The sequence below is a fragment of the Micromesistius poutassou genome, assembly GCF_964030765.1.
Source record: "Micromesistius poutassou genome assembly, chromosome: 16".
NCBI lineage: Eukaryota > Metazoa > Chordata > Actinopteri > Gadiformes > Gadidae > Micromesistius > Micromesistius poutassou.
Window position 1 is genome coordinate 12229826 of NC_140286.1, and position 18314 is coordinate 12248139.

At 46.9% G+C, this 18314-nt stretch overlaps 1 protein-coding gene across 1 annotated transcript in view; it reads left to right on the forward strand.

Moving 5' to 3' along the window:
* Positions 1-723: 723 nt before the first annotated feature.
* tnr (tenascin R (restrictin, janusin)) overlaps positions 724-18314 on the forward strand; it is a gene marked incomplete at both ends in the record, with an annotated part of 50110 nt that continues 32519 nt past the window's right edge. The window contains 7 exons of the mRNA XM_084481517.1: positions 724-751; positions 860-1005; positions 2408-2630; positions 3106-3197; positions 4273-4435; positions 7650-8126; positions 18193-18312. Coding sequence (XP_084337643.1) covers positions 724-751; positions 860-1005; positions 2408-2630; positions 3106-3197; positions 4273-4435; positions 7650-8126; positions 18193-18312 — 1249 coding nt within the window. The remainder of the gene's footprint in view (positions 752-859; positions 1006-2407; positions 2631-3105; positions 3198-4272; positions 4436-7649; positions 8127-18192; positions 18313-18314) is intronic.

Sequence of the window (18314 nt, forward strand, 5' to 3'; positions counted from 1 at the left end):
CTGACGGGCTGGGGCTTTGCCGTGATTTGTGTGCTTTGTGCCCGAGCGGTACGCATCCTTTTGTTTTAAGACAACCGCAAACTTCGGTGACAGGTCATACGGTATCCGTATCACGAGGGATGTGTAGTCAGTGTCTGGGCTCTGAAGAGAGAGGCAGGATTACTGTACGGCGACGTCTCTGAAGCCCGCTCGCTGCTCCAAATCCACCCGTCAAACCCTTCTCCGTAACACGCTGCGTCGTGTCGCGGCTGCTGTTGTTGTTATCCCATCGCTCGCGCCGGAGAGATCAAATGTTTGGTGTGGAGCTGAAGAAATATGTTCAAAAGGTTCTTCCATGTTCTCCCACTAATCCCTGGCAGAGGGATCCCTTCCAGGGATTAGGGCCTTTCTTTATTTATGATTTTTAAAACCTCCGATCAAAAGCGTTTATTTTTTTATTAGTGGCGAGAGTTGAGCTAATGCTAATGTATTTCGCTGGCAGCACAAACTCGTGCATGCACGAGTTTTCACACACACACATACACACAGACTGCTTCTCGAATTTGAATGTATATCTTTGGGGGCCGAGTAGCTGACCTTGGTAAGGCCAAGGCGGTCAGCACAGCCAGGGGTTCAACTCCCTCCAAGGCCGCTCATGAATGCAGACAATGTATTCTAGTTTATTAATTGGCTTACTTGTCAGGAACAATGCATGAAACATTATTAAGGTTGATAGTGGCAAAGATGGGCTGCATCATGATCAGTGGTTGCAGTGCTGTGATATAGCTACACTGCTTCACATGGGTATGTTTGTTTTTATTTTCTCTCGGCTGTCTCCCATAACATCGTCCTTCTCTTCCCTTGTGTTGCCCTCCTGTAGTGTGCATCGTTCCCTGGCCAGTGAAGGACGAGGAGAGCTGTTTGGAGGACTGTGTCGCCAGCATGCTGCCGGTACAGAAACCTTCCAGGACAATGACGCCTGCAACAGCCTGGATGCTGACCCTGGCTGTGTCTCTGGCCTTACAGGTAACTCACAGCACACACGGACAACGCAGCACTCCATCAACAGAGTACCGCAGTGCTCGTCTTTGTTTAGAAAATGGAACCAGTGTTTTGTTAACCCTTCCGATATTCAACGTGGGATCATCACTGGGTTTTGTACGTGCACACCACGAAGGCCTGTACGAAGGCATGCACACATGCATGCACACACACACACACACACACACACACACACACAAATGCACACACGCACGCACGCAATGCAGGTTACACATGCACACACACATAAACACACGCACACACACACACACACACACACACACACACACACACGCACACACGCACACACACACACACACACACACACACACACACACACACACACACACACACACACGCACACACGCACACACACACGCACACACACACACACACACACACACACACACACACACACACACACATACACACTGGACCACTTTTCTGTAGCCCTTCAGTTTAGTATTATACATTTTTTCAAACCAGAAGGTTTGACAGGAAAGTTCAATCCACTTTTGCATATGTTACCCTTAATGAGAATGCAGTATACAAGTATGCAAATGAGATATGGCCCCGGTCTCTCCATCTCCCAGCCCAACACCCGGGATTTTCTTCAGGTTGCCCTGAAGTCACCCAACATTCACCACTGTTTTGTCCAACGTAGGCTTTCTACATAAGGCTTTCTACGTAAACAACATTGTTTACAGGAGAAGTGGCATTAATTGACCTGATAGAGTCAATATGTTTCAAAAATGTATGTATGTCTTTTTCACTTTCCCTTACCCATGCCTATCCTTCCTTATTGACCTCCCCCAATCCCTAGGTATTAAATAATGCTGACATTACTTCTCAGCTCACGGTCACATCTCCGTTTTTAAAGGATATTTCAGCACTTAATAATTTCTATGTCGTTTCTTTTCAGTATAATAATAATTTTAAATATTCATGAATTAATTCAGTGCACCGCAGATACCAAAAATATAAATTGGTTTTCATCTGAAATTGTATGCGATCGGCTTGCCAAAACAATGCGTTATTTTATCGTGCCAGTTATGATGCACTCTCTCTCTCTCTCTCTGTCTTGGTCTCTCTCTCCCCTCTCCCTCTCTCTCTCTGTTTCTCTTTCCCTCCCCCTCATGCTATCTCTCGTGCTCTGCCTCTCTCCCTCTCTCTGTCTCTCTCCAACCCCCCCTCTCTCTCCCTCTCTCTGTCTCTATCTCTCTCTCTCCCTTTCTCTGTCTCCCTCCCTCTCTCTGTCTCCATCTCTCGCTCCCTTTCTCTGTCTCTCTCTCTTCCTCTCTCTCACCCTCCCTCCCTCTCTCTCTCTCCCTCTCTCCCTCTCTCCCTTTCTCTCTCTCCCTCTCTCTCTCTCTCTCTCTCTCTCTCCCTCTCTCTCCAGACGCCCTCCCATGCTGCTCCTTCGGGGGACAGTAAGCTGGTGCGTACCGTCAGAGTGAAGAGGCAGGCCCCGGGGGAGGAGTTTCTGGCCTCTGCCGCTCTGTCCAATCAGAGCCTCGGGGAGCAAGCTGTGGTCTTCAACCACGTGTACAACATCAATGTGCCCATGGAGTCCCTCTGCTCCGTGGACCTCGAGTCCTCCTCCGCTCCAGGTGATCATGTGGGATTGTATCGTGACCTGTCCTCCTGTCCATCTGTGCAGTGGATGGATTTTATCTGTTATCTTGCAGGCACACATATGTGCACACACACACACACACACACACACACTGCGTTTTTTTGTACATGCACGTACACCTTTATATACATACAACCGCATCTATATGCACTCACTCACACACACACACACACACACGCGCGCACACACATGCACGCACTCACGCGCACACACACACACACACACACACACACACACACACACACACACATGCACGCACACACGCATGCAGGCAGGCAAATCCACGCACATATACAAAGACACACTCACACAAACATCATGTGCACACACACACACGCACGCATGCACACACGCATGCACGCACGCGCACACACACACACTATGACAGCACTAATTTGACTGCTAAAGTGGTCAACATGAATATGAACCCTTGTTCTCTCTCTTGCCAGATGCACGGGCTGATCTGGGGTCCAGACCCCCCATGGAGGCCCTGGCCGGGCCCACAGAGTACACAGAGCAGACCGTGGACACTGACAGCCAGGTAGCCTTTATCTTTTAATTAAAAATGTTTTATTGTTTGGACAGTAGGCCATAACAAGGAGAATGAAGCCATTGATTGAAGAAGAAAGATGAAGGAGGAATTTGTAATGACATAGAATCAAATGAGTGATGAATTATAATTGGATTATAATGACGGTTATATCTTGGGCCAGTCATTTATGAGGATTCACGGTAACAGTGTTTTATCTCAGCCGGCAGTTATTTGGGATCCATGTCTGATTCTGCAATGATTTATTATCTGCTGTCCCTCACTGGCAGCAGGGAGCCACAAAAAAACACTCCTTTAATCACTTACAAAATAAAAGCGTGCTACTAGTCATGTATATACAGCCCATTCCAGCTCGATGGAGAACACATTTCATCTGTTGCTTTGCAGTATTTTTAGTCTTCTTTCATTTGCATAACAAGCATTGTGACGAATCCAACAGCATGAAGGATCACTGTGGATTCAACGTTAAGCAGGATGCAACTCTGTAGCCCAAAGCACAGGGCGTGTTAGATGGCCCGTAAAATAGATGCTCTTGAATAAGTACCTTGTAGAAATGTAGCGTCCAGTAAGTATACTTGAACCCTGTATGAAGCAAGCTGCAAAAGGCAGTCCCTTTCCATTGGCTCCTTTAAACAAGTATAAGATGGTCATATTATTTTGGAGTCATGAATATAAAGTACATGTATATATATTAAGACTTAAGAAGCAAAGTTATATGTAGGAAGAAATTATATATATATATATGTATATATATATGGAAGGAAACAAATACATATTTTCCTGTCTTGGAGGTATTCTTCTTCGTGTGGTTGAAAGATTGATGTTTGATATATATACAGTATATAATGTATATTTATATATTTTTACATATGCATTGTACTGTTTGTGCTGGAGGTATTGGATCTGTGCTGGAGGTATTTTCCTCATTCGTGGGGTTAAAATATGGATGTTTAATATATATATTGATACATATATACATCCATATGAATGTGAAAGTGTAGGCGCTCTGTGTGCCACCTGTTTAAAAGCCCATCCCACCCTCCCCCCCTTTTTGCTCCACGCCCAGGTGACGTTCACCCACCGCATCAACATCCCCAAGGCGGCGTGCGGCTGTCCGTCGGCCACCACCGTGCAGCAGCTGGCCACGCGCATCGAGATGCTGGAGCGCGAGGTGTCCCTGCTCCGCGCCCATTGCGACTCCAGCTGCTGTGGGGACAACACAGCCACCGGTGGGTGGGGGCGTGCTGCCGGGTCGGGTCTGTGTGTCGGTTTGTGTGGATCTGAGATGATCGATGTGTGTTTCCAGCGGTCCTTTCTCTCCCGAGGCAGAACTGTCCTGGGGAGGCGGGGGGGTGGAGGGGGGGGGGGGGGGGGGGGGTGGAGGGGCGGGAGGATGGTTCGAAGTCTAGGTCGGAAGCTGAGATAATTGAAAAAGGGCGGGGCTCGGTCACGCCCTGTTTCCTGTTTTGTGGTGGAGGTGTTGTTCTCGTTCGCTGGGTTTGGAAGATGGATGTTTGAGAAGAGGGTTTTGATAAGTGGTGTTTAGTGTGCTGGCCGAGTTTTTTGTTCACTGTTTGCCAATAACACGCCTGCATATCCCCACCTGAAGCACGATGATTGTTTGAACGATATTTGAAGCAAAAGAAAGTTCATCCAGTTGTGAGCTAGTCTGCTGGATTTGAGATGATTATTCTTCTACTAAAAGTCTTTTAGATTGTGTGTCAATGACGCACCCTCATGAATTGTCTCATTTAGTTGTTTGTTCAAGAACAAAATGGTTTAAAGTGGCTGCAAATGATAAAACAGCTAAAGTATGTAGCTGTGGACTCCCGGCTATACTTCATTGTCATTTCAACGCAATTCAAGTGCAAGTTGGGATGCAGAGCGACTTTTGTGATGGGATCAGTCACATCTGATCACAAAAAGACGGATTGAAAAATCATAAGCGTAAACGTGGCTTTGCAGCATCCGGCTCTGTTTTTTATTTATTTTTGTTACGCATTATCTATGCCACAGAGAGAACACAAGAACGTGCTTCACAGTGTGAAGAATATGTTTTGCGGAAAAAATTCTGCCGATGCTGAGATACGTATTTTCCGGCGACGGTGCAGCATCATGTGTTTGAATACAAATGCCGGGATGAGAATTGGCTATACCCCCTGGATCATTTGTTATCAGAGTCTGAATCCTTCCAAAGGGATTGTGCTAGCGGGGGTTTTTGAGTGAGCTTTAACAATTTCGTATTTAATAGTATTTTAAACAAGGGGGAGACATGAACTGTATGAGTGTCAACGGAATTGGATAATGGTAAATAACACAGTCAAATGATAACACTGTGGCTATTTAAAATGGGAGTGTTCAGATGGCTAGGGTGTGTTTTACCCTCCATCAGTCACGCTCTGCATTTGAAACAGGTTTATGTGAGCAGGGAGGGACGGAGAAAACAGCAAAGTATCATTATGAGAATAACTCTATTCATTGTAATATCAGCTCAGGGAGCGGGCTGTTTATGAACTGTCAGTCTTAAAACGTGGCCATGGAATATAAACAAATACAGCAGGAGAAGTTGTAAATCATCGGTCTACTGAGGATTTACAAATGTGAGTTGATCGGTAACTAGAGATTGTGAGTTTAATGGATTAGCATTGCCAATGTAACAGCAGTAAGAACAGACCTAAAATGAGACCTCGGAATACAAACAGAATAACAGGCGTAGAGTTTTACTGCAGACTATTCTAAAATGTCAATTCAAATATGATTTAAATCACAAGCTTGGTGTTTGTTTGTGGTTTGCATGTGTTTGCCCAGTATTGCCCTATGGACATGCCATCATGGACAATAAGGGGGGAACTAAGAGGGATCAAGGGCTCATGGTTACTGGCTGCTCCCGGCTCCCTCAAGCACACATGTTCTTGGAGATCACTGTCGACTGCTTTCTCTTTTTATGATTGCATATTTTAATTGCAATGTTTAGTCAACTTACGAAACTGCTTTAAAATGCACAGTTAGATGTCGCCCAGTGTGTTATTAACCAATATATATTGGGGATTTTTCTCTTTGGGCAATGGTTGGATTTTTGCGTATTATTATCGGATACAATATCAAGTATATCAAGTCTTTCTCTTTGTTCTATTATTTTATTTTCCATGCAGTGCTGGACTGTCACACAGTACAGAAATTACATTTCATACCTTACATAATTTACATATACACTGCATATATAATGTAGAATTCATCTAATATACATGTACAACACGTAAAATGTAATAATGTATGGATACAGAGGAATTGCTCATTCCACATGCATACTATACACACATTAACCAAATGCCGTATTATACAAATTTGCACAATCTCCCTACATTTTTTCACTTATTGAAAAGGACTGTGTAATTGATGTGACAAATTTAATTACGCTAAATTACTAAGCAATTCCTAGAACCTCTGATTTAAAAATAAATATATAAATCAGAAACGATGGAACACATTCAAACAACCGGATGGAAACTCTGTGTTTCATATCTTAAGTTGAAGTTATTATTAATGGCTTCCTTCCAGCGTTCTCCGTGTGATAAGTCTCCTTGTGGCACCACCGATGCTGTCATTCGTCTGCCCGGCCCCTCGCATCAGCAACCTTGTGCGTCAGGTTCTGCTAACTCCCAATGAATTATGTTCTTCCAGGCTTCAAACTCTTGCTGTTTGCAGCCACAGACCGGTCCATAACGCGGTGCAACAGTTGATATCGAAAAATATGGACAGATTTTGGGGCCCGAACACAAAATCCAAACGAAAGTGACGATTTGATCCAGGGTAGCTTCCAGGGAACTCAGACCTATTCAGTCATTAAGGAGGGGGTAGGGGTTCAGGCCTTTTTCTCAAGGATGCCTAACAGGGGGTCTGCGGACATTATGGTTTGAACCCAGAACCTTTCAACTGGGCGTCAAACCCCCTCACCTCACCTCCAGACCAGCCTGCCCTCCTATATGAACTGCTGTGTTAAAGGCGTGATGCTGAATGTCCATGTAGTCAAGCAAAGGTTATGCTACAAGGCTAAGGTAATGCCAAAAGGCTAAGGTAATGGTTAAAGGCTAAGGTAATGCTAAAAGGCTAAGGTGATGGCTAAAGGGTAAGGTAAGGCTACAAGGCTAAGGTAATGGTTAAAGGGTAAGGTAATGCTACAAGGCTAAGGTGATGCTACAAGGCTAAGGTAATGGTTAAAGGGTAAGGTAATGCTACAAGGCTAAGGTAATGGTTAAAGGGTAAGGTAACGCTACAAGGCTAAGCCTGCGGGCTTGGCCCGTGGAGCCCTTGTGTGTGTGTGTGTGTGTGTGTGTGTGTGTGTGTGTGTGTGTGTGTGTGTGTGTGTGTGTCGTGTGTGTGTGTCGTGTGTGTGTGTGTGTCGTGTGTGTGTGTGCGTACCTCAACACATGTCCCTCCCTGCAGGCCGCCTGGACTTCGTGCCGGCGTGCGGCGGCCACGGCAGCTTCAGCTTCGACCTGTGCGGCTGCGTGTGCGAGGAGGGCTGGGGCGGCAAGAACTGCTCGGAGCCCCGTTGCCCCGACGACTGCTCGGGCCAGGGCGTGTGCGTGGAGGGCGAGTGCGCGTGCGACCGCGACTTTGGCGGCGACAACTGCTCGGAGCCGCGCTGCCCGGCCGACTGCTCGGGGCGGGGCCTGTGCATCGACGGCGACTGCGTGTGCGAGGAGGCCTACACGGGCGAGGACTGCACGCTGGGCCGCTGCCTCAACGACTGCTCGGACCAGGGGGCGTGCGTGAACGGGACGTGCCAGTGCAGGCCGGGCTACGTGGGCGAGGACTGCTCGCTGGTGTACTGCGCCAACAACTGCAGCAAGAAGGGCCTGTGCAAGGAGGGCTTCTGCGTCTGCCAGGAAGGGTTCGCCGGCGACGACTGCAACTCAGGTAGGCTGCTGGTGCCGCTGGTGGTGGTGGTGGTGGTGGTGGTGGAGGTGGTGGTGGTGGTGGTAGTGGCGGTGGTGTTTTTTTATCCTTTGAGTCTGTTTTTTGCTTTGTTGTAATTCATCTTTTTGGTGTTTGAAACGGCGTTTGTCTCTTTGCTTCTAAGGTTTCCTGGTCTTGGCATTGGTTGTCACTCTGTGTCTTTTGTGACCTTGTTGAGTTGGAATAATAATTTGAGCCAAACTGAATGCTCATTGTGTACTGGGTGACCTTTGACAAGTTATTTTTTTTTCTACTGCAGGAGCAGTCAAGTTTTTTTTACTGGGGTTGAACGAGACAGCTAGGAAAATGCTCTGGGCTGTTGCTGGTCTCCATAATTACCGGGCTAGAATATATATATTTTTTTGTTTTTGTTTTATTTGAGACATTTTTGCACTACTGGAAAACCCTTTTCAAATAGAATATTAAGGGTGACAAGCTGCCAATCCAATCACAATTTAATAATACATCATGACAATATATGCTATGCTATTAGTGTTAGAGATGCTGGATGGGGCCCAACATCATATATATCCCTCTGAGACATCCACTATTTAAACATTAAACATCAAGTTACACAAGACAACAATATCCTATCTATATCATATTCCTCCGTCAATGCAATCACACCATTTTCTGAAAAGGTTTGACCCAACAGATATCTGATATCAAACCGATCTCATACGGTACATAGTTGGTATTGACTCCAGCAGACGGCGGTGGGTGTCAGATGAAAGTATGAAACAGCCATGCGGTGACAGCCCTGTAAGCCCATACTACCCTGGTGCTGTTTGCCTGTCTTCGCCTCTTTGTCTCTTCATCGTGTCAGAGCGACAGAGCCTCTCGCCTCCGTCACCTCGCCCTCCACGGGGTACCAAACAAACTGTGACCGGACCCGCAACAACACAACAACACAACAACACAACAACTTGACCGGATGATGGATGTCCCGCTCTCCGCCACAGTGGCCTTGGGGTTCAACGAGCTTTGACCCTTTTCAGTGGAGAAAAAAAAAATGCAGAAAGAAAGAACACAGCCCGGCAGGGGTTGTTTTCTGTTGTTGTTGTTGTTGTTGTTGTTGATGCGGATGTATTTGCAGCAATGTTGTGCGGATGAGTGCAGGGCATCTGTGGAGAGCTTTAGGTACCTAGGTGGAGCGATACGACCCCAGGTGTAGCGCAAGTCATCCGTCACAAAGTCTTCGTCTCTCCGCCCAGGAGGATGAAGAGTGTCGCATAAGCTCCGTAGGATCTGAGGTAATCCCAGGGCGGTTGCTGCTGGTCTGATGTTGGGTGTCTTTATGTTTTGCCGTGTCAGAGCCCGGCTCTGACACGGCAAAACATAAAGTCACCCTCCTCAAACATAAGACACCCAGTCTCCCCTCCTCCTCTTGCCTCACTCCATCGCCGTCTGTAAAAAAAGAAAAGAGGGAAGGAGGGAGAGCGACAGAGAAAGAGTCAGAGAGAGAGAGAGAGAGCGAGAGAGGGGGAGAGAGAGCGAGAGAGCGAGACAATATTTCGAAGGCCTGTGACATTCTCCCGCATTATGGTTCCGTTTCATATCTGTTGCTCATAAGGACGCCAGCGTAGCTTGCCTAGTCTGACATTAGCTATTTATTATGGGATGTGGGTTTTTGTGTACGGCGGTTCTATTTACAGAGTATCCTCTTTAAATGTTTTGAAGAATCAAATTGGAGAGTAAAATATATGGTGCAGCCATGGCTGAATGAGGCAGAGGAATTTAATGGTGTTTTCTCAGGGCTCTGGCTCTGGCAATGCAAGTACTTGAGTCATTCTTTTCTCAATGGTATCCCTGTGATATATACGTGATATTCTTCAAGTTTTGTTATCTCAGGAACCACAGCATCCTACTTATTAATATTCAATTGTGTTGCTTCAGCGCTTCAAAGAACTGCGCTTTTTAAGTTGTGTAATACAATACATGGTCTTTCACGTGTTGCTGTATTACTTCTGTCACCGCACTTCGATCCCAAAGGGAAGCACAGCAATGTTCATTTAGAGAATAATGCGTCCTGGCATAACAGACTCATACTTACTCATACATACTTACAATGAACAGAATTGAGATTATTTGGATGCCAACCAGGATGCTTTGCTATGTCTATTCACACTACACACATGGACACTTAGGAAACAGATGGTATTGCGTCTCTCAGGGAACACCGAGTCCCTCTCTCACTGCCATTCATGGCCCATTCCAGCCATTGGAGGACAAGCAATGGTAGTTTTGATCAGAATCGGGAAGCCATAACAATTGGCTGCTGAACAAAAATAGATTTTCCGTCTATGCGGCGACAGCATGGTATTTGAATTGGCCATTTTGCAATGCCACTTCTCTAACTGCAAAGTAGAAATTGGAGGGAATATTTACGTGCGATCATATCTATAGTGTCTGCAGTATTGTACGACAGAGGATCAGGAAGCTAATTTGCATTTGGACCTGTGTGTGTGTATCTTCGTGTGTCTGCGTGCCTGTGTGTTTCTGTGTGCGTGTGCGTGCGTGCATGCGTGTGTGTGTGTGTGTGTGTGTGTGTGTGTGTGTGTGTGTGTGTGTGAGAGAGACACACCATTACATCGGTTCATGATATGCTCTGCATCACTTCCATGACATTGACTTTTGGCAAACAAGCAAACCAAAAAAAAAATAGCTAGGATAAAAAAATGCCCCGGACCAAATACCAGATGTCAATCTCCTAGTGAACTTAAACGCCCTTCAGCTCAGTGTCCTAAAAATATGTGACCTGCATGTCTACAAACCATGACCACGACTGTGGGTGCCTCTGAGGACAATACCATGTAGGTAAAATAAATGACAACAATGAATGAGTATTAATAACAATAGGTGATATACGTAAAAAGATATCCACGTGTCGAACAAATGAGGAACACAGGTTGTCCTGATTTAAATAAATTAGCGTACTTATTAAGTGTAATTGCAAAAACCTTTTGCATTGCTTGGGGCTAGTGATGTGGGGACCGTTCTGAAAGCATCAGTGATCTTCCGCTTATTATTTGCACTCTCCATTCAATCAAGGTTTCAGTTCATCGGTCTTCCCTGACTGGTGTAATAACACACTGATTAGGGCTAATGTGAGTTCATGACTGCAGGCCAGATCCATCTAAATAGTCTTCAGTCAGTGGCTCCAAAAAACTAAACTTTAGTGGCTCTAAGTATGCATGCCGACGTGTGTCGTTGACTTTGCCTTGCTTCTCCAAAAACAGAATTACTCAAATATCTCGGCTGTGGAAAATGAATAAGCAAGATTGAAAAGTAAAATATGTTATTCAAACATTTCTATTATTCTTCGTACACAATGTAGCTATGTCTGATGTCACATGTCATGGCCTTTTCTGCTCCAATTCTAGCATGTTTTCCTATGTCTGACTACCCTGGAAATCTCTGGAGTTCTCACGAGAGCACAATTTGAATTTGCTCAGCAAGTCACTCTGGGAACGAGCAATATAATCCCTCCCCGATGCCCCTCTCCGAGAACATGAACCAATCACAGTGGTGTATCTTATATAGGTCGGCCAAAAGCGTTGCTGTTTTACAATCGGATACGGCAAGAGTCTTATCTATTGGTTAACTCCGCTGGTCTGGATATGTCATCCCTTGTATTCTTCTGATTGGTCATAGTGTTATCCAATTGCGTGCAGTGATATTTTCAAATGCATGCTCGGTGCCACCCCTCGAGTTGGGCCATTTTCATTACTCGTTGCCAGACCCTACAGCTTTCTAGATGTGGGTCTGGATTTCCAGGCTAATGTCTGACATCACATGTCATGGCATTTGTTGCTCGTGCTCTAGCATGTTTTGTCACTGTTGCCAGGTAGGCTACCACAGGGTTTGGGAGGACAGCCAGACCCATAATCCGCCACTTGCTGCAATTTAAAATGATCAGAACCTAATGGTGTTTTGTCTGCTGTTTTCTGCGCCTGGCGAGGTCCAGCCTCACTGGGAGGGAGAGCACAACGTACACGAGTATATATAGCCATTGCCTCATTAGGCTCCCCACCCACAGCTGCGTCCATCCCCCCCTCCCCCCCCCCCCCCCCCCCCTGTCTGCATCCGACCCAAACCACGCCCCCCTTCACACCACAATGTCATCGCATCGCAACCCTCCGTTTACAGAGGACCAGTCTATCCTCCGATGCTCGTCGAGTAAAAAATGCTGGGTAAAAGCCAATACCTCATTATCCAAGACGCACATAAAAACAGAACAGCACACTGATGCCCGTGCTCAGCACTTCCATTGTATCAGCCAGCCCTCCTCCGCCATCGCCCAGGTGCTGTCTCCATTAAGGGGGGACTCTCCCGCCTCCTCACAGGCTCCCGGGCACAGACCAGCATCAGACGGGTGGCCTAGATCGGGGGTGCTGGGCGGGAGGAGGTGGGGTGCGGTGTGGACGGGGGGGGGATGGGTCTAATAGGTATGTCTGATGCTCGTCTGTTGCTGCTGCTGAGGCCGGCGTTATCAGCCTACTTTTCACGGGGGGCGATATCAGATCAGATGTTTGTGCACTCTTTCTTTCTTTCTTTCGTTCTCCCGGTCTCGACTCCACAGCTTGGCAGATGGCTCATGGCGGTCGGTGCATCTAATTTTATAATCGTGTCAGCTGTCCTGGCAGCAACAGCTCGTCTTAGCTGGATATAGGATGTGGCTGTGTGACAGAGTGCAATATGATGCCGGGCTGGAATGATCTTTTTGGTGTGTGTGTGTGTGTGTGTGTGTATAGATTTTTTTGCCCAATTTGAATCTGCTTAGTTGAAATGTGCGGAGCCGACACAATTCTGGTTGTCTCGCTTGTCTGATGGTATATTACCAGTGATTATTTGGATGATACATTAGAAAATGTTTGGTGCACCATATCGTTGGTATATTTTGATATTCATGTCCCGGGTTGCCTTCATCTATTAGTCAAAAATCATGATCTCTTACCAGCAGAGTGAGCTGGGTGTATTCCTGCCACATGGCATGAATAAATACCGGGAAAGGCCTTTTAAGTACTTTATTTAGTCTAAGTAAATAAACCCAGTGCTGGGGATTAATAATTCACAACAGTTTAAATGTTGCTTCACATTCCAGCCGAGTTAATGTGGGCCCCTAACCTGTAAACAAGACAAGGCCGTATCGCTGATTGATCAGCATGGATCACCCCGGGCCGAGTCTACAGGCGCACTGCGCACACACACACACACACACACACACACACACACACACACACCACACACACACACACACACACACACGCACATGCACACGCACACACATGCACATGCACACACGCCCATGCATGCACACACACATGCACACACGCACACAGACACACACACGAAAACCCACACTCCACCCACACCCACACTATACTCAGACCGACAGATACACACACACAGACAGATACACAGAGGCCCACAGACAGATACACGCACACACACAGATACAATAAACACATTATCAAGATCGTTTTCTGAAGCAATATGCAGCTGTTTGCATTAATGGCAGCAATTACGACGGGTGTGCGGGCTGAATTTAGGGGTAGTTTGGTGGAATTCTCACTGCTCCCATCCCAGCATGGACACCATAATGGACGCACACATGCACACACACACACAAACACACACACACACGCAGCGGTGCACAGAGGTGGAATTACAAAACAAAGGAGTCATATTGTTTCTATTTATCGTTGCACAGCTCTATTACGCTCAAACTCATCCAAAACAAAATTACCATTCTCCAAAAACAAATGTGTCGTTTTTCAACGGTTACATCAGGAACTCGGAGGCGTTGACCTTGTCTGACCCCCGCTGAGCGGCACTTCAAAGGAACGTTGGTGAAGTGTTTAAAAAAACGCCCCGCTGGAAATGTGCACCGCTGCTGCACTGGGTGTTGGAGTGTTTCTGAGCAGCTCATCCTGCCAGCCGTCTTCCCCTTCCTGTCAATCACTCCCTCCTTCTCATCTCTTCCGATAATCTCCCGCCCTTCTCCAGATCCCCTCCCTCCTACTCATGTCAGAAAGAGCGAGAGAGGGGGGGGAGGGAGAGAGGGGGGGGGGGGGGGGGGGGCGAAGGGGCGACATACTGAGGGAAATATTTTTTTTTTCCCTTCTACATCCATTTTCTTCGCCCTTGTTATTTGTTGTGTGTAGTTTGCAAGGCCGGTGCTGCGGAGTGAGGAGGCTGTGAGGACCCATCTGCCTAACGCGCGTGTGTGTGTGTGTGTGTGTGTGTGTGTGTGTGTGTGTGTTTGAGTGTGTGTATGTGTGTGATTGTATGTGTTTGTGTGTATGTGTGTGTGTGCATGAGTGTGTGTGCATGTGTGTTTCTGTGTGTGTGTGTGTGTGTGTGTGTGTGTGTGTGTGTGTGTGTGTGTGTGTGTGTGTGTTCGTATGAGTGTGTGTGTCTGTGTGTGTGTGTGTCTGTGTGAGTGTGTGTGCATCGTGCACGTAACTCAGGAGGTTGCTAAGGTGTCCGTGGATTCCCCCCCCGAGGACGAATCAGCACTGTGCTTCACGGAGCCCCCCCCCCCCCCCCCCCCCCCCCTACACACACTCACACACACACACACACACCCCCACACACACACACACACACACACAAACCCCGTACTAAACTACATGGAGATTGTTGCACTCTTAGCCCTAGTTAGACGGTCGAAAATGCAGACGTGAAGTGCAAAGTCGAAGTAGCTTTGTGGGCGGTTCTATGGCACTGTTGCTATTAGAAACAGAAACACTGAGTCGTCATGTAAATTGTGGCAAAGACAACTAACACATATATGATACGCGGACACGGTCCTGTGGCCGCAACTGTGGGTCTATTTAATGATATGCTGCAATACATTAACAAACATCGTTTCTTACCAGTATGTATACATTATCGTTACTGACTTGTGTTCATAATATGCATGTGTCCCTCCATTAATATACATCGCCATGGACTGTATTATGTGTTACGTGTTTAGTTTGCGTGTGTTTAAACAGATGGGTGCGCACGCACACACGCGCGCCAAGCATCACCCGCACCACCCATTCATTCTTTTAAACACTCACTCGCGGTAAAACAATGTTTTCTCACGATCAAATCTTCATCATTCCCGAAAGATATGGGCTTGTACACAATGTCTGTGTCAAGAAAATATGTGTTTGCTGTACGGTGTTTGCAGATGGATTTAAAAGTATAACTTACCTCTGTATCAGCTGTTACACAAGATTTTAAAACGAGATTTTGTTTTGGGAGGATGGAATATACTTTGCTCGAGTTTATTATTGTTATTATTATTATTTAAACGCATGGCATAGCCTACTCTACTGTGTTCATTCATGCAGCCCCTATGGAAAAAAAATGTTTCCACAATCTATGCTATTTCTATGCAGTTTCACTCATATGAACAATCTTTGACATCATAATATTTAAATCAGGCTAATCGTTTGCATGTTTGTGCTGTGTATAGCCTACGTGTGTGTGTAAGCGTATGTTGCGGTTCCGACCTGCCATGGTACGTCAAAATAGCAACACCAACTGCGCTATCCGCTAGCGCATTTAGACCAGGAATTTTCCGGTCAGTTGCGCAATTGGATTGGCGCAATGTTTAGATCGGTAAAATAGCACCAAGTATCATTTGCGCCGGAACACGCCTCTGCTTTTCGCCGACATGCCTCTCCAGGCGCAAGTGTAGTGGTGCCTGGTTGCTGCGGGGGAAAATCAGCTTTGCGCCGGGTGCAAACTAGTAATGATACATAGCGCCCTTTGTATCTCTTTTTTTTTTGTGTGACTTTGTGTGTGTTTGTGCATGTTTGCGTGTATATGTGGGCGTGTGTGTCTGTAGATGTGTATATGGGTGTGCATGTGTGCTTGTATGTGTGTGTGTATCTTCATATCTGTGTGTGTGTGTGTGTGTGTGTGTGTGTTTCCTCACCCCTGTGTGTGTTTGTGTGTTTGTGTGTATGTGTGGGCGTGTGTGTGTCTGTAGGTGTGTATAAGTGTGTTTGTGTGTGTATTTGTGTGTGTTTGTTCACTTAAATGTGTGTGTGTGTGTGTATGCGTGTGTGTGTGTGTTTGCTTGTATGTGTGTGTGTATCTTCATATCTGTGTGTGTGTGTGTGTGTTTCCTCACCCCTGTGCATGTTTGTGTGTATGTGTGGGCGTGTGTGTGTCTGTAGGTGTGTATATGTGTGTGTGTGTGTGTGTATATTTGTGTGTGTTTGTTCCCTTAAATGTGTATGTGTGTATTTGTGTGTTTGCTTGTTTGTATGTGTGCATGTATCTTCATAGCTGTGCTTGTGTGTGTTTCCTCACCCCTACTGCTGGCAATGTAATGTGTTGTGTGTTGTCGCTGCTACTCTGTCTCTGTGTCGTATATATTCGCTGTTATTCCTCCTCTCTGCTAACCATCTGCCTCTCATATTTCCCTACGTCTCTCACCATTACTCTTTTTACTTTGCTCATCTCTTCTTGGGTTGTCCCGCAACCACGGCTGCTTTCTGCTGACTATTTTCATGCTGCAGGCAACATTTGGGTTCCCGTCTTATTCATTCTCCCTTCTTACCCCCTGCCGGCTCCTCACCTGTCCTCTGCACCCCCCCCCCCCCCCCCCCCCCCACCACTACCCCCGTCCCTTTGCCAGCAGGAGGGCGGGGCAGCCTCTGGGGGCTCCTATGTGTGTTTATACCGCCTCCTGCCTATTTGCATTCAGCACCACCTCTCAGGTTTATGGCTCGGTGCTCTTCTCTCCTTTGCCCCTGTGTGAATGTCAATGTCTCTCGCGCTCATGTTCACTGACACAAACACACACACATGCACACACACACACACACACACACACACACACACACACACACACACATGCACGCACACACACGCACACACACACACACACACACACACACACACGCACGCACGCACATGCACACACACACACACACACATACATGACGACACAGACGAACCACGCGTGTGCGCGCGTGCACAGCGAGTGACTGTTGCCGTGAGGTACTTGCCAGGCTGAGAGGCTCATGCCCACCCGTTGGGTCCTGATTGTGGGGTGTGCTCAATAGGCCACCTGCTGTCGTGTGTGTTCGTGAGTGTGTTATTTTTTCCCCCCCCCACGCATAAAAGCTGCAGGTCGTATAAGCCGGCTTGACGTCGTTAAAAAAGTGTATACACTCGGGTTCCTCGCTATCTCTCTCTCTCTCTCTCTCTCTCTCTCTCTCTCTCTCTCTCTCTCTCTCCCTCCCTCCCCCTCTCACTGTTACTCTCTCTTTCCCTCTTGCTCCCTTTCTCTCTTGCTCTCTCTCTCTCGCTCTCTCTCTCACTCTCTCTCTCTCTCTCTCTCTCTCTCTCTCTCTCTCTCTCTCTCTCTCTCTCTCTCTCTCTCTCTCTCTCTCTCTTTTTATCAGGTGTGCAGCAGAGGATTGAGTCATCGTCAATCAGGATTAGAATAACAATCATTTCATTGCCGATATGGTAAAATATACTTTAACAGGCTTGTGGCTCAGGGTTTAGAGAAGATATGAGCTATGAGCTCCCTCCTCATGGCTCTCTCTATATCTGTCTCTCACATACACATATATAGACACGGTCACACTCACACACACACACAGACACGCGCCCTCACACATCATAAATAATTAATGCAATCATTCTTGAATCAATTGAATTAAAATGTCAGTTCCTTCGCCTTGTCTGTGAGCTGTGTTTCTCACTCCTAGCGCCTGTCTGTCCGACTGCCTGTCTCTCTGACGGAATATGTGTCAGTCTGTCTATCTGACTGAATGTCTCCCTGCCTCTACGTCTCACTATAAGTCTGTCTGTCACTCCCATCCTCTTAACCAGCTCTCACGAGAGACACAGGGCAATGTGCCCCGTGTTTCTCGTGAGAGGGCTATTGAAATCAATTTCCTCTCATCACTTTGTGTTTGCATTAATCACCAACAGGCCATCCAGATTAATAACGCCGCGGCTGTGCCCACCTTTGACCCCCCGTTCTGCCGCTGTCCCCTCTCCACAGTGGCAGCTGTCATGAACGTGCGTGTGCGCGGTGTGACCGAGCGCACCATAGAGCTGGAGTGGGAGGGATCCGCCGTACTCACAGACTTCCTGTTGACCTACGCCCCCAGCAGCCCTGGAGGT